General features: G+C 36.8%; 1 protein-coding gene and 1 long non-coding RNA gene across 14 annotated transcripts; both read left to right on the top strand.

Moving 5' to 3' along the window:
* The first annotated feature begins 3,535 nt into the window (after positions 1–3,535).
* Positions 3,536–7,411, top strand: LOC109218933. Of its 8 annotated transcripts, none has more exons than XR_002066851.1 (7): positions 3,536–3,749; positions 4,463–4,757; positions 4,972–5,046; positions 5,974–6,077; positions 6,162–6,220; positions 6,311–6,381; positions 6,481–7,411. XR_002066851.1 is itself a non-coding variant. In XM_019383328.1 (4 exons), the coding sequence occupies exons 2-4, from the start codon at positions 4,493–4,495 to the stop codon at positions 6,009–6,011; spliced, it is 378 nt and encodes a 125-aa protein (XP_019238873.1). In that variant the 5' UTR covers positions 3,540–3,749; positions 4,463–4,492; the 3' UTR covers positions 6,012–7,411. The 8 variants fall into 8 exon arrangements, 1 of the variants encoding a protein (XP_019238873.1); XR_002066850.1 differs by having other exon boundaries at positions 3,537–3,749; positions 7,299–7,411; XR_002066849.1 differs by having other exon boundaries at positions 3,538–3,749; positions 6,311–7,411.
* Positions 7,412–8,245: 834 nt separating this feature from the next.
* On the top strand, positions 8,246–13,411 carry LOC109218932. 6 transcript variants are annotated; one of them, XR_002066843.1, is made up of 6 exons: positions 8,246–10,002; positions 10,105–10,860; positions 10,985–11,874; positions 12,013–12,142; positions 12,351–12,437; positions 12,648–13,411. It is a non-coding gene; the product is annotated as an uncharacterized LOC109218932 (long non-coding RNA). The 6 variants fall into 6 exon arrangements; XR_002066844.1 differs by having other exon boundaries at positions 8,246–9,985; positions 10,161–11,874; XR_002066842.1 differs by having other exon boundaries at positions 8,246–9,985; positions 10,105–11,874.
* The last annotated feature ends 1,620 nt before the right edge of the window (positions 13,412–15,031 follow it).

The following is a 15,031-nucleotide window of genomic DNA, read 5'->3' as shown; positions in this document are numbered from 1 at the left end:
AATCCCGCATAAATTGGCTTAATAATGGGGATGCTAATACAAAAAATTTCCATTTATCAACTATCAATCATAGAAGACAAAATAGGATCACTAATATTCAAGATCAAGGGGGAAATTGGATCAACGATCCACATCTAATAAAAGCGCACATTACTCAATTCTACAACCAACTATTCACTACAACTACAGATACTTCAATACCTAACAACACAGTCTTTCCTCATAATGTTCTAACAAGTGAAGACAACCAGTGTTTAGTCCAGCCCTTAAAGGATGAGGAAATCATCAGTGCTATATATTCTTTCCAACCTATGAAAGCTCCCGGACCGGATGGCCTCCACCCTTTATTCTATCAAAAATATTGGAATATTATAGGTGATTCTGTAAAACAGTTCTGTCATCAAGTGTTTAGCGAATTTAGTATTGAACCCTCTATTAATACCACTCTCGTTTGTCTCATCCCTAAAAATGATAATGCCTCAATGATATCTCAATATAGACCTATTAGTCTATGTAACACTATTTACAAAGTAGTAACAAAAATACTGGTAAATAGAATAAAACCACTACTTGAGCGTTTAATTCATCCTACTCAGTCTAGCTTCATGAAAAATAAGGAGAGCGGCTAGATAATGCGTTAATTGTACAAGAAATATTACACTGCTTTCAAAAGAGGAAAGGGCATCAACTAAGTATGCTCCTAAAACTAGACCTCGAAAAGGCTTTCGACAAGTTTAGAATGGTCCTTTCATTCGTGACACTCTAGTTTCCTTAAATTTCCCTAAAGTTATCATCAAACTCATCATGTCCTGCGTTACGACTACTAGTACTTCCATTTTAATTAATGGAAGCCCATCTGAATACTTCACACCTACAAAGAGTATTAGGCGGGTGATCCTCTGTCACCCTATTTATTTATCCTTTGCCTAGAATAAGTGATCACGCGTATCAAAATACCTAATGCAGTTGATTACAGACAATGGATACCACTCACAATGTTCAAAAATGGTCCTCCCAATCTCTCACTGGTTTTTTTGCAGATGATATCATCCTCACATGCTCAAATAACAACAAATACTTGTGAGGCAATTACTAATACACTCAAGGAATTGACCACCAAATCTGGTCAGACAATAAATTTTGCCAAATCACAACTTTACTTCTCTAATAACTGTCAGAAAGATACTAGACAAGTCATAGAACAACTTTTCCAAATAAAGGAGGGAAATAATTTTGGTAAATACCTGGGTCTTTCCTATTTTTACAAAGAGACCTTGTAAAGAGACTTTTTAATTTCTACTGGACAATTTTATAAAAAAACATTAACAAGGCTGGGAAAATAGCTTTTCTTTTCAAGGGCAGGTAGAATTACTCTTATAAAATCGACTCTAAATCATCTTTCAAATCATTTAATGCAGTACATTAAAAATTCTTGTTACATAATTAAATGATCTTAAACAGATATCAACGAAATTTCCTTTGGGAACCTACTACCACAACACAAAAAAGACTTCACCTAGTCTAATGGTCACAGAGTTACAAAAACCTAACCCAACAAGGAGGCTTAGGTATCCAAAATTTAAGTATTAAAAATAATCAATGCATTGCTGGATTAGCATGGAGAATTATTCCAAAATACCCATCCTATGGTGGGCCCCAAACACTTTACATACTAACATAAGGCCCCAAAAATTTCAGTACTCTGCAAGGTTCGAACATATGGAAGCACATTACTAGAGCCTGTCCTAATTGCCAATTAGGTTAAAGTGGAAACCCTACGTCAAAAAACTACAGCTCGAGCGACTGCAGCATTGTTAAAATTTTGGACACAGACCCCTGGATCACCCATAATAAAATAGTGCGAGTTATATCCAGGGACCATTGCAAATTATGAGGGACAAAAAGTAGTCTCTAAGTTATTACACAACAATGTTTGGCATCTAGGAATTACCTTTTCAATTGCCACCTAGTTTGTCCTCTCAAATTACCAACATCTATATGCTTTCAACACCTTTAATTCCGGACCAAATTTACTGGGGCTCACTGTAAAATGGACGCGTTGTTTTTACACCACTAAATCAAATTTTTATAATGGTTTTACTTTGGGACTCCCAAACAGATATGCCTCATACACACGCCTACGGCTGGATATGAAAATTGCACATTCCACCAAAATTAAAATTTTTCTTATGGTTAGTTACTCATAATAAACTACCTACTGCTTCTTACTTGGCAAGGCTAGGAATCATTCCTTCAAATGTATGCAAGCAATGCAATAATGAAGCTAAAACAATACAACATTTACTGTTCACCTGCCCACTCACACTCCCGTTATGGAATAATCTTGGAATATCTACGACTACTTTTACTCCCTATACACAACATAATCACAACACTAGCTGGTTACATCAACTTATACACACAACTTCAACATATACTCCTTACGATGTACTAGCTACGACATTAATTCCTTTCACCTTGTGGCATATTTGGGTGGCTAGGAATAAGCGTCTTTTTGATACACAAAAATATTCCTTAAACATCTCTCATATTATAAACAATGCAACTGAATTTTACTTCTTGACAAATACAGTCAAAAATAAAAGATCACCTTCAACACCTTGTTACATAAAATGGCATCCACCTGCTCCACCTTTTATTAAATTAAATATTGATGGGTCATGTTCACCGGGGAAGGAGAAATATGACATTGGAGGTGTTTTCAGAAACAGTCAAGGACAGTGGATATTATGTTTTGCTGGGACAGCACAAGAAAGTTCACCAACTCAGAGTGAACTACTTGCTTTACACATGGGTCTCAAAATCGCTATACACCAACATCTCTCACCAATCATCATTGAGACGGATGCTCGTACAATCATAGGTATGTTCAATTCCCCAGTTATGAAGTATACTAACATTATAAACGACTGCAGGTGCTTGCTCTATCAGCTGGATAGTCCGTCCATGCACCGTGTTTACAGAGAGCAAAACTGTGTAGCGGATACATTAGCATCATATGGAGCCATGGAGCTGAAGGAACAATGCATGTTTTTTGGACAACCACCACTTTTTGTCACCACTTTTTTGGAACAGGATCAGCAAGGCACCTACCAAAGACGGCTTATTAGGGATAGTAATAGGTTGACTGAAACTTTGCTCTCTCAAACAACTAATGTGTGTAATAGTACTAGCGTGTGTAATAGTCAGTTCTTACTTAGTAATAGTTTGCACCCTACGGGTGCTACTGCTTATGTTCAGGACTCCCGTTTGGAAAAGTTTTGTAATCTGATGCCTCTGTTGCATCGGCTAACTATGTGTGTTGACCTACTTTAAATATATATTACAAGTTTATCTTTCCAACCAAAAAAAAAATAAAAATATTAGCAGTAGAATTATACATACATTCTACTTTCTACTATCTTATAAAAGGGACTTAGCACACACATGGAGGACATGTTTGCCTGGCACTTCGAGGGCAATATTGTCTTTCCATTTAACTTTCTTTTGGCTTCACTTGGATTATATCGACTCTTCTTTGGCTTCTCTCATATCACTCTTCTTGTTCTTATCCGTACCACGCAGACAGGTCTTTCAAAAACCTGGCACTGATCTAAAGGTTAATACCCGAGTTATGTGAGAAAAGCTTCACCGTCTGCAAATTTCCATTTTCACCTTCTCTCTCCTCACTTTTCCTGTTCTTATCTTTACACTTTGGTGAATTTTCACGTCCGGATCTTTGTTTTCCTGTAAGCTATCTTCTTCTCATCTTGTATTTGTTTGTTTCATCTTTTACTGCACGCTAAGATTTTGTTCTTTATGTGTTTGAGCAAATTCTTGAATGAATCAGTTGAGTGGTTGACATATTTTTAGATTATTCCGTGTGGTATTCGACTCACCTTGCCTTTTCCTCCGTTTTCCTGTTTAATTTTTTGTTTTATGATATACTGGATTTTTGCTATTAAAAATTCAATTTTATAGTCTTGGAAGTAAATTGTTTTTTCCTAGAAGAATATGGTTGAGAGGTCAACACAGAGACACATCCTATTTTAATGTTTTTTTGCCAATCTAGGAAGATACGAATTTATCGTTTGGATTGTTGTTTTCCTGTGAGCTTGCTTCTTCTTATCTTGTGTTTCTCTCTGTCATCATGGGATGCTAGTCTTTGCTACACAGGAAGTTTAATTGTCGAGTTGTGTTTGCTCTTACTGAGGAAATTCTTGAATCAGTCAAGAGATTTTACTAAACGTTTACCATTTGTCTTTCAATTTAATTTCTTGCTCCACTTGGGAGGAGAAGGGGCTGCTCCTTTTGATTTTGGGTAACCTGTGTGCGGTGACAAAACTTAACTTGGTGGGTTATAGATAGAATCTGTAATATATAGAGTGTTCCACGATATTAAAAATATAATTTATGCCTTTTTAGACATCTCATTGAAAAGTTCGGATGGAAATATTTACAGGTAAAAAGGGAAGTTGAACTTGCATAACTGATGGATTCCAAAGAACCAAACAAGTGCTCACACGCAGAACAAATGAAGGCTGCAATGCAACTCAAATGGTGTGATAGGCAAAGCCAAATATCTGCTCAGAGAAGGGAAGCGATGTTGCTATCGCGACATATAAGAAGACAAGATCCTGCAAAGCACAGCCTTCTTCAAAGTCCGATTGTTGCTGTCCCAGAGTATTGGAACAAAGCAGGATTTCTGAAACAAACTGCTCTTACCATACGAGAACCTCCTTCCCTTGCGGAAAAAGGTTATATTATTGTGCTCATATTTAGACACCATATATATTATTAATACGGCGGTGCTTATGTATTTTGCTTGGAGACTTAGTATGATATCTTATTATTCTCATGTGTGACTATAAACTAAAATACTTAAATACTGTGTGGTCTATTGCACTCTATTTTGCACCTACTAATGCCTCACCGTACGCTTTTAAAAGTCTTCGCTATTTTATTTACCAGCTGCCAGCCATCAAGTTTACGCGACTACATCGCAGGATAATTTAGAAAAAAGAAAGAGTATATTGGATCTCTCAGGTTAGATGTCTTATCTTTCGATAGTATTGGATATGATGTTTCTGGATCAACTTGAGTGCTCTGCATCCATCGTTTTTCAGTGCTTTATAGAAGTGCTTAATTCTGTTCAAGGGCAAGATAGATAAGCCACTTTACAAGTCAAACGTTGTGTCCAACATTAATGGCTAAAGATGTCTGTTATGAAATACTTGCAGTGCCATTGTTGTAGCACTTGGTTAAATCCCTTCTGAGTCTTCAGTAGCTAAAAGTGGCGCTATTTCGAAAGTTAATATCTTGGCTTAGATAGCTGCATATTTGTTGAGGCAACGGCCATCAAATTAAATGATCAGCAGTCCATGTTCTCCGAGTTTACATAACCAGATTCAAGACGATGTAAACAATATTTATCAACTACATGGTTTTATCATGAATGAAGTCTCATAAAAATTGTGCATCAACTCTATGTGCCTATGCTAGAGTCCTGATTGTTAGCCCAAACTTGATGAGGTGTTTGTCACTTGTTGGATCCAAATACGACAACAGCTGGTGAGGAAGTCCAATAGCAATTCTAAAAGTGTTACCTCAGTGATTATTTTGGATATTTCAGATTCTACTGAGTTTGAAATGACATAAATTGGAGAATCTCCCTGTTGAAGAACACAATTATTTTCCGCTTGCCTATGAATTATAGCGGTTTTCAATCCTACATTCAATAGGAAATGTTTGATATGTTTGGCTCACAAAAGGTGCATCTGAACATCCATTCAATGGCATGATACCTATCAGCAAAAGTTGATCCAATTTACTGTTATAATACAAGGATGATTATTTATTTTGCTTGGAGAAAATTAAAGTACAAAAATACTACCTGCTATTTTGCATTTCTATTTTGCATCTACTGAGGCTTCGTTGTACGCTTTTAAACGTCTTGGCTATTCTGCTTGCCAGCTGCCAGCTGCCAGCCGCCAGCCATCAAGCCTGTATGACTACACCACTTGGTAATTTGGACAAAGGAAAGGGTAAATTGGATCCCCATGTCATTCGTGAAACAGGTAAACCTACATTTAGGTTACACTCTTTTCAGAATGACATATTGTTTATACATTACTGTGAACTGTGACTATTTGTATATAAAGGTCCACATCAGGCACATCTAACCCGTGTCATATTACGTTGAATGTTGATCCAATCAAAGGTTTGCACAAATTCTGTCTTGCATTAATATCCACCATACATATGTCTTGGTGCTCCTTTTTTTCCCTAATAATACTTCTTACATATTCAGCTCATAGGCGGAGCAGAAAGGTGTGTCTAGTATTCTATAGATATGGCGCTTGCTGATAAGAGATTTTCCCGGTAAACATTCTCTTCCTTTTAACTAGTTGAATTGTGATAGTGAAAGCTCGTTCCTTTTGTGTTTTATTGCAACTTTTTTTTCCCTTTTCCTTTTGTTAGGCCGAATAATTTTGCCGTTGCTTACATTGGGTGGAAAATTGCTCTTTTGGATGAATTATTACGGGTTTTTGGGTAAAAGACCGAGAAGTAAAGTTCTAGTCTGGTCAAGACCAGGTCGATTAATCAAAAAGTATTTGGTACCTGATCACGTAGAAAAAGAGAAAGCTTTAGCTGAGATATGTGCAACATCTGTTTTTATTTTTTATTTTTGATGGTGTCTTATGAAAACAAATTGACAAAATTATAAAACAGAGTCATGGTGATCTCCAGGGGAAAAAAATCTTTGAATCTAGTTACTAATGCAGTTTTTTTTAAAAGTGAGAGGGCAGCCGGTGCACGAAGCATCCCGCGTTCACGCAGGGTACGGAGGAGGGTGTGATATAGGCAGTCTACCCTTTTGCAAGCTTCGACCTAGGAGACAACTTTAATGTTGCTCCACCGCCCCCTTTCTTTTTTAAAGTGATCAAGATAAATTGACAATGTCGGTTTTTTTTTTTTTTTTTTTTGGAGTACTGAATTAGATTATCCTCTTCATGTTTGAAGCTAATTCAGAAAACAAAAACAAAGATTAAACCCAAACTTGGCAAAAAATTAAAGAGTAGAGGTTCTAATTGAGGAGCCAAAAGCATGTTATTTATGCACGAGTCCACATTTTGCTACATAACATGGGTCCAATAATCAAATATACTAGTAGTAATTTTTATCCTCATAAGCGTGGGAAGGGCATTTTTTTTGTAGTTTTTTTTTTTGTTGGGATAACGTAACTTTTTATAAATTCTCTCTTTAAAAATCCGTGTCTCCACTTGTAATGCAATTAGGTTCATGATGCAAAGGAGGATCAATTCAGCCAGCTACCAGATGATGTTTTGTCTTCCATTCTTGCACATTTGACAGTAATAGATGCTCCTAGGACGAGCATTTTATCTAGAAGGTGGAAATATCTCTTTGCCTCTATGCCTACATTACAATTCAGATGCCTTGACATGTTTGGGATTAACCCTCACAACCATACATGTTGCCCTTACTATCAGCGTACAATACTACAGGGTGCAACATCATCGTAATTTAATACTGCGAAGCGTAACATCATCATAATGTAATACTGCAAGGTGTAACATCAACGTAATAAATTGCGAGGCTTAATATCGACGTAATATTGCGGGGCGTAACATCATTCCCCCCTTTGGAACATTCGTCCTCGAATGTTGACTGATGCTCTTATCATTTTCATAACTTATAGCTCTTGTGAATACCTCAATACTCTCCTTGCCATTTACGCAGTTATTTTGTGAATAAATCTAAAGGCCAAGGCATTCCCCCTTTAGGCCTCTTTCCCACGCCATGACTTGTGATCGAATTCCTTTCAATCTCGTAATTGTTGCAACCTTCTATCATGCAGTCTGTACGACTTTTTCCCTGTAAGTGCGCCTATGCGACTCTTCTGTCCTTTTTTCCTTCTGCTTTTAGCCAATCTCTAGTCCTCACTTTTTAAACATATATAGAGCTTAATAAGATGTCCTTCTGGGCATCTATAGGTATACTGAAGTTCTTCGCTCGATACTTTGTCGAACTTACGAATATTGTTATATCTTATTTCATAGACCTAGTTATCCATCCGTATGACTTTACTGCATCAAGGTAGGTCATATTATACTATAACTCTTACTTTGTTTTATCGTTACTGAGGTCTGCTACCAATTCCCGGTTACTTTCGTTGCTTATCCCATATGTATGAATCCAAGTCCTTTAATGCTTCCTTATTATCCTTCACCTAAAGGATGACGGCCTAATCTCATCTCATACTTTGTGACTTTTGTCCATCCGTTGTTGATTCACCTCAACATTGATCTACAATTTACCATGATAACTTGAAACTTCTTACGTAATCACTAGGGCTCACGTGGCATTGAGGAACATTTGAAGTGATTTTCTTGACCCACCTGGGGACAATATATACTATACTTCCATAACCGTATTTCCTAGCATTCCAATGTGATTCACCTTACGTGAGTAAATTAATCCCGTACAATCCATGAATCCCTTTCTTCAAATCATTGTGGGTACATGTTTTCCGTACGTGACTATATATGTACCTACAATTCACCTTACGTGAGTAAATTTTTCTAGTGAATTTGACCAATGGATGCATTCTATTTCAAAATTAGGTGTTGAAAGACTATATCTTTCTTTTGATTGTGGCATTATTCCTATTCTCTATGTTCACATAAACTGGAGTCGCCAATAAGGGAGAGGTAGATGCCTAGCACGCTATATTGACTATTCTATGAAGTGACCAGATATTTCTGAATTCTGCTTCTTGTGAAGATCTTAGTCTAAGCTTCCCTGATGCAGTTGGAAGACTGTAAAAGGCAACAGGCGCAGCTAATTGATTGTAATATCATGTCTTATTAATATTTCTAGTTTTATGGCCACATTAACTCCAATCTTTTTCCTCTGCCGCATTTACTAAAATGACCATTGATTTCTCTTATTTCTCATTAAATTCCAACAGATAGATGATGGAATTTTACTTTGGTTTTAGATCAATTAAATTAACCAGTACGCTGGTACGTACTTGTACAGTTTTCTTCAGCAACGCCTGCTCTTGTTTTCTTTCTTATAAGTGGCAGAGGTAAGTTCTGCTTAGCAAGAAGAGACTTTTGTTGGTTCACATTTTTATATAATATCCCTTATCCACAGAAAAGAAGCACTAATCCACGAGGGTTAGATTCGAATCAACAGTCTCCTTATGTAATACTAGTACATATATAGTCGTGCAGAAAGCAAAAGGGAGAAAAGCAAAAGCAAAGAAGGATGCAGGGGGTGGAGCATAAGAAAAGCAAAAAAGACGTCTTTCTCAACACAGATCCCAACGGAATGCAGGAAGGATGCACGACATTACTTGCTGGATCCTATTCTTTTCGTTTTTTAGTTTAAAGGGACTCCCTTAGTTCTCCTTGGTAATCTTTTCAGTGTGATACACACACACACACAGAGCCCATTCAGTTGTTTTTGACTTTATTTTTAGATTTATGGCTAGAAAACAAAAATAGAAAAAAGTTTCAAATGGAGGGAACAAAAGAAAGGGTGGAGTATGATTAGCTTATTTGTCTCCCAATGATTGACTTGCCGCCTTGCTCCAAGAGAAACTTGCTCTGAATCTCTTAATAAGTGTCAGGATTTTTTCAATCCCATAGCAACGAAAATGAAGTCTTCTGAGTAATGATGACAATAGCGGCAACACTAACAGCAACAGCTACTGGCTTGGTTATTCATTCTCCCCTCACATAAACAGCTTAGAGGGTCCTCCTCCTCATCACCATCACAATCAACCTGGCTCAAGCAATGTTCCAAGTTCAGTCCGCATTAGATTTTGTCCAACTCATCTAAACTATCCAGGCATGTACTATAATATTGAAGGTGACGATGCAGCCTTTTTCTCTTCATTTTCTGCGATGCCTCTCAAGTCTGATGGTTCATTATGCATTATGAAAGCATTCAACAGGTCAGAACAACCAAAAGGTTATTTTCAGCTCAAAACTTGTCCTGTCTTTAAATGGGGTCTTTTTTCTGTTTTATGCTTTGGGATTCTTGCTTATTTTATGAATATCCTTGTGACTTTAGTTTGAAGGTATGGTAAGTTTCAACACCTAAACTGGAGGACTTCTTTGGTGATGCAGCAATGGGAACCCATCACCATGAAGGTTGTAACGGATGAGGGTTCACACCTTAGACAGCAAGATTTACTATAATCAACACCAAGAAAGGGTTTGGAGGTTTAATGATGGCAGCAACGGACTATGGAAGCAGCTTGTAGAAGTCAAATATGGAAGGAAGGATTATTGGGCTCCTTGTGCAATTCAGTCTTCTTCTAAAGGAGGAGTTTGGAGTACCATTAGCAATCTAAAGGGTGAATACAGTCAGCTTGTTAAGCTGAAATTGGGGAATGGCAATAATATTTTATTCTGGTATGATGTACGGATGGGAAATTAGAGCTTCAGATCAAGATTTCCCGTTTTATATAGTTTCTCCACAAACAAAAAAGGAAATATAGCAGATCTGTACTCAAATAATGGCTGGCAACTGATGTTTAGGAGAGGCCTCAAATGACTTGGAAATAGATGAATATGCTCAATTGCTGCAGTTGCTGGACAGTGTTAGTTTGTAGGATAATAAGAGATCCATTTATCTGGGCAGCAAGTGGTGATGGAAAATTCACTGTCAACAAATGCTACACTGTATTGGAAAAGCAACAGAGGATGCATGATTCAGATTGGCCATGGAAAGCAATTTGGAAATCTAAAGCACCTGTAAAGTAGCTTGTTTTGGGTGGGTGGCGGCAAAGAAAGCTTGTAACTCAGGAAAATCTGCAAAGAAGAGGTACTACTCTGATTAAAAGATGCTATATGTGTGAAGAAGATTTAGAAACTGTTAATCATCTCTTTATTCATTGCAAAGTGGCAAAACAATAATGGGAGCTCTTTCTAAATATGTATGGAGTCAGATGGGCAATGCCCTCAAATGTGAAAAGCTTACTGGAAACTTGGCAACTTCAAAAGATGGCAAGGAGTCAATTGGCTGTGTGGAGAAGAACTCCTCTATGTGTTTTATGGACAACATGGTTGGAGAGACATAGGGTCTGCTTTGAAGGAAGAAGACAACATGTTTCCAGGATTAAACATGATATGTTTGATAAATCTGTATTACTGTTGCAAAAGAAGTGTTGTGGAAATTTGGAACAGTAAATGAATCTTTTAGTGGAGTTAAGTGATATGTAGGAGATCAGTTTTGTGTTAGTTGCTGGCCTATTATATTTGTACCATTTTGGTACCTTTTTTATTTAATAAAATTTTTCCTTACCAAAAAAAAAAAATATTAACCAACACCAAGAAAATGAGACCACCAGCAGCCAAGATTTCTCGAACTTGTTCAAGAAACCTCTAGGCAGCAACAACAAAAACAACACTACCCAGATTTCTCAGCATATCACTCTACTGATCAGGGGAAAACAGAGTGCAATCCTCAGGTCCCAACAATGCCAGTTGATGAAATGTCTGGCATTAATAACTGGCTGTCAAGAAACTATCGAAATCTAAAAGGGCATGTATTAGAGCAGAATATGGTAGGCTGCATGGCTGATAATAGTGGAGAATCTGGGTCTAGTGGTGCAATAACATACGGAGATTTTATGTCATTTAGCTTATCAATGAGCCCTGGCTCTCAATCAAGTTGTGTCAGTGGAACGCAGCAAATCTCTCCAACCGTTGCGGATAATATTGCCATGGAAACAAAGAAAACAGGGCTTAAGAAGGTGGATCATCAAAAGCAAATTGTTCATAGGAAATCCATTGATACTTTTGGCCAAAGAACCTCATAGTATCGAGGCGTCACTAGGTTAGATCTTCCCCTTTATCCTATTTTGTTTTCTTTAATTTCGATGACCTTTATTCTGTAATATTTAAGTGGTTATATGTTTTTTCATAATAAAAGGTAGACACCATGATCTTGTTAGTTATATTTCTTTTGAATTAGGCATAGATGGACTGGGAGATACGAAGCTCATCTATGGGACAAGAGTTGTAAGAAAGAAGGGCAGAGCAGGAAAGGAAGGCAATGTTAGTTTCAAACTTTTCTTTAATGGATTTGCTTTTTATAGCTTCTGGTGAGTTGTTTCTCTGGACTGGTACAAACTTGCTTCTTTTTTCTCCTTCATGATTATTGTTAGGGATGCATGTCGATTTTTTCAGTCTATCTAGGTAAATCTTGATTTAAATTTCTGTATACGTTGTATATTCTGTGAAATGATTGAGCCATGACCGTATATATCTATCTTGTTGTTAACGAGATGATCATAAATATCATAAATCTAGGTGGGTATGACGTGGAAGAAAAAGCTGCAAGATCATATGACTTGGTAGCACTGAAGTACTAGGGACTCTCAACATATAAATTTCACGGTATGCAGTAGTATATAAAGATTATTTATCAACTGTATTTTATTTGTTTATGTTGTCATATAATTTTTTAAAACCTCTAACGCAGTAGGAAAATAAAAAACATGACACAACAAGAATACATAGCTCAATTAAGAAGGTAGGCTTGTTCCTGCTTCTATTCCTGTATTTAATTAGCACTCGTATTCATTTGATTTGTCCAAATTTTTGCAGGAAGAGTTGTAATTTTTCAAGAGGAGCTTCAATGTATCGAGGATCTGTCTTCCTTGGAAGGACATAAAGGTTGTCATGTTGTAGCGCAAAGATATTCAATTGGAGCAGTAGCTCATCGTCTACAGTCACATCCAGTTGGATAAAGACTGCACCTGAGGCCTCATCTTGTTCGTGCACCATATTGTAGAAATCCTTCCTGCTCTTGACAACTAGAACTGGAAATAACTTCGGGATGGACTTCGCAGCTTCTTTCAGCGTCTTTGAGGATGCCGGACAGACGCTACTGCTGCCAATCTCATGTGTGCTTGATGGTGTCTCTTGTATAGCATGTGTGAGACTGGATCCACTCAAAGGGAGAGCACTAGATGAACTGGTTGTCCGCACATTTTGGTTATCAGCATCCTTTGGCTAATGTGTTATTTCGCACACCCAAGACAAACGTCTTTTAAAATATTTCTGCAATGCATCGAACACACCTACAAATGAAAAGGACTGTTAGAGCAGAGAATTAACGCAGAGAATTGAAAGGGGGCTGGTACCATAACAGGTTTAGCAGAAAAAAGTTACCTCGAGCTGGAACAGATTTATATTTCTTCGAACAAAGACTCTAACATTAGCAAATTTGTATGAAGTAGATGGCAGTAAGTTACCAAAGGCTCTCAATAAAACTCATGGCCTACGCCAAAATTTAACAAGGGGCCTCAATTTTTCTTTTCTTTTTTGTCTATAGTGTAGTTATCTTATAAAATATAGTATTAATATTATATTTTTTAATTGATGCATCACAAGCATTCATTGGTACAAATATCGAATGCAGATACAAGTTCAAGAGTTTTGGTGTATATAATAAAGTGAAATTGAGTGACGATCCATAAAATTAACACTTAATGGGCCACCTAAAGGTGCAAGAATTTGAATTTAAAACTTCAATCTTTGTGAATTTCTACTTTTCAATCTCCGTTTAGACGATGGTAATGAATCTTTCCCAACTATATATAATTACGGCTAACATCTCAATAATGCCACACTAAATCATGGACGACTTGTTGCTAGGTATAGTTCTAAAATATTTTTATTGTTAAAAAATAGACAGTCTTTCTTCCCATTTTTGTAAGGATTTTGTATTCTTTTTCTTTAAACTTCAATATTGTCTAGACGAAAATAAGATAGTAAATCCACAATTAAAAATATTTATGGGGCCCCAAAATTTAGGGTGCCTAAAGCAAAGGCTTTACTTGCCTCCCCTTGAGCCGCCCTGCAAGTTCCCCATCTGTTTTTCAGAACCAAGGAGGAACTATGTAAATGACACATGACATAACTTGCTAACTTAGAAATTACAGCCTAAACCTCTCTATGAATTTATCAAAGCTAGTTTTACAGAAACAGTAAGACATTGTTCTTGTGTTGTAACAGGATCCTGTTAGGTGTTAGCTATAATAACAAGTGATTTCAGAGTAGAGAAGTTAGCAACCAACAATGTGTAAATTCAGAAAATGGTGAACGTACCATAAATAACAGATTAGGATATATCATTGAAAAATAATGCGAAGCTATGATACTAAATAAAGTACAGATATATGTACTACCAATCAATATCAGAGTGACTGAACTGAAATCATCACCATTACGCAGATTTTAGTCCAACCAAAGAAATTTATGAAGTACCAAAGCAAGGAGAAAAATGTTATACCTCACAGTCATCTCCCAGGAAGGAATCAGCTCCCAAGCTCACAATACTGTCTTGATTATTGTCATTCTCATCCTCACAGGGATCAAGCATGCTCTCAAGCTAAGAAGAAATCACAGAATGTGAATTGGTTGAACATTTAACCGAAAACTACTGTATCCTTCCTGCAATAACTGCCCCATACCTTGAGAGCTAATACAAAATGCTTGCTGTTTAACATTGCCGACGTCCATTTTTAAAGGACTTTTGGTCCATGGATTGAAAGCTTCCTCTTCACTGCAGCTTCTAAAGAAAGGAGGCTCATAATCACCAGGCTGCACAGCCAAAAGATTCTGGTAAATCTTGTTAAAATCATACATGTAACGGAAGAGAGGAAAGGCTACAAAAGTTGAGTGAAGGGCATATCAGTATTGTTTGGTGAGAAAATAATGAAGGAGGAAAAGAATTTGATATTGTAAACAAAATTAATTTACAAAAAAATGAGACACGAACTGTTAATGAATAATAAAGCCTGTATTTAAAAAGTACCATAAAACTTTACCTCCTCTGGCATCTTATCCAAAGTTCTCATCAACTGAATCAATGTATGGACCATCTTACAAGCAGAACTCCGGAGATAGTGGTATTTCTTATCTAAATGGTTCTAGCTATCCAAAATCAACAGCATGAGACGAAAATCAAGGTAACAATTTCATGA

The sequence above is a fragment of the Nicotiana attenuata genome, unplaced genomic scaffold, assembly GCF_001879085.1.
Source record: "Nicotiana attenuata strain UT unplaced genomic scaffold, NIATTr2, whole genome shotgun sequence".
Classification (NCBI taxonomy): Eukaryota; Viridiplantae; Streptophyta; class Magnoliopsida; order Solanales; family Solanaceae; genus Nicotiana; species Nicotiana attenuata.
This window is presented reverse-complemented; position numbering and strand designations above follow the sequence as displayed.

Coding starts and splice junctions, on each gene's coding strand:
- LOC109218933 (XM_019383328.1), top strand. CDS start 4,493: ATGGATTCCAAAGAACCAAACAAGTGCTCACACGCAGAACAAATGAAG. Junction 4,758..4,971: donor TCCTTCCCTTGCGGAAAAAG/GTTATATTATTG, acceptor TTTATTTACCAG/CTGCCAGCCATCAAGTTTAC. Junction 5,047..5,973: donor GAGTATATTGGATCTCTCAG/GTTAGATGTCTT, acceptor TCTGCTTGCCAG/CTGCCAGCTGCCAGCCGCCA.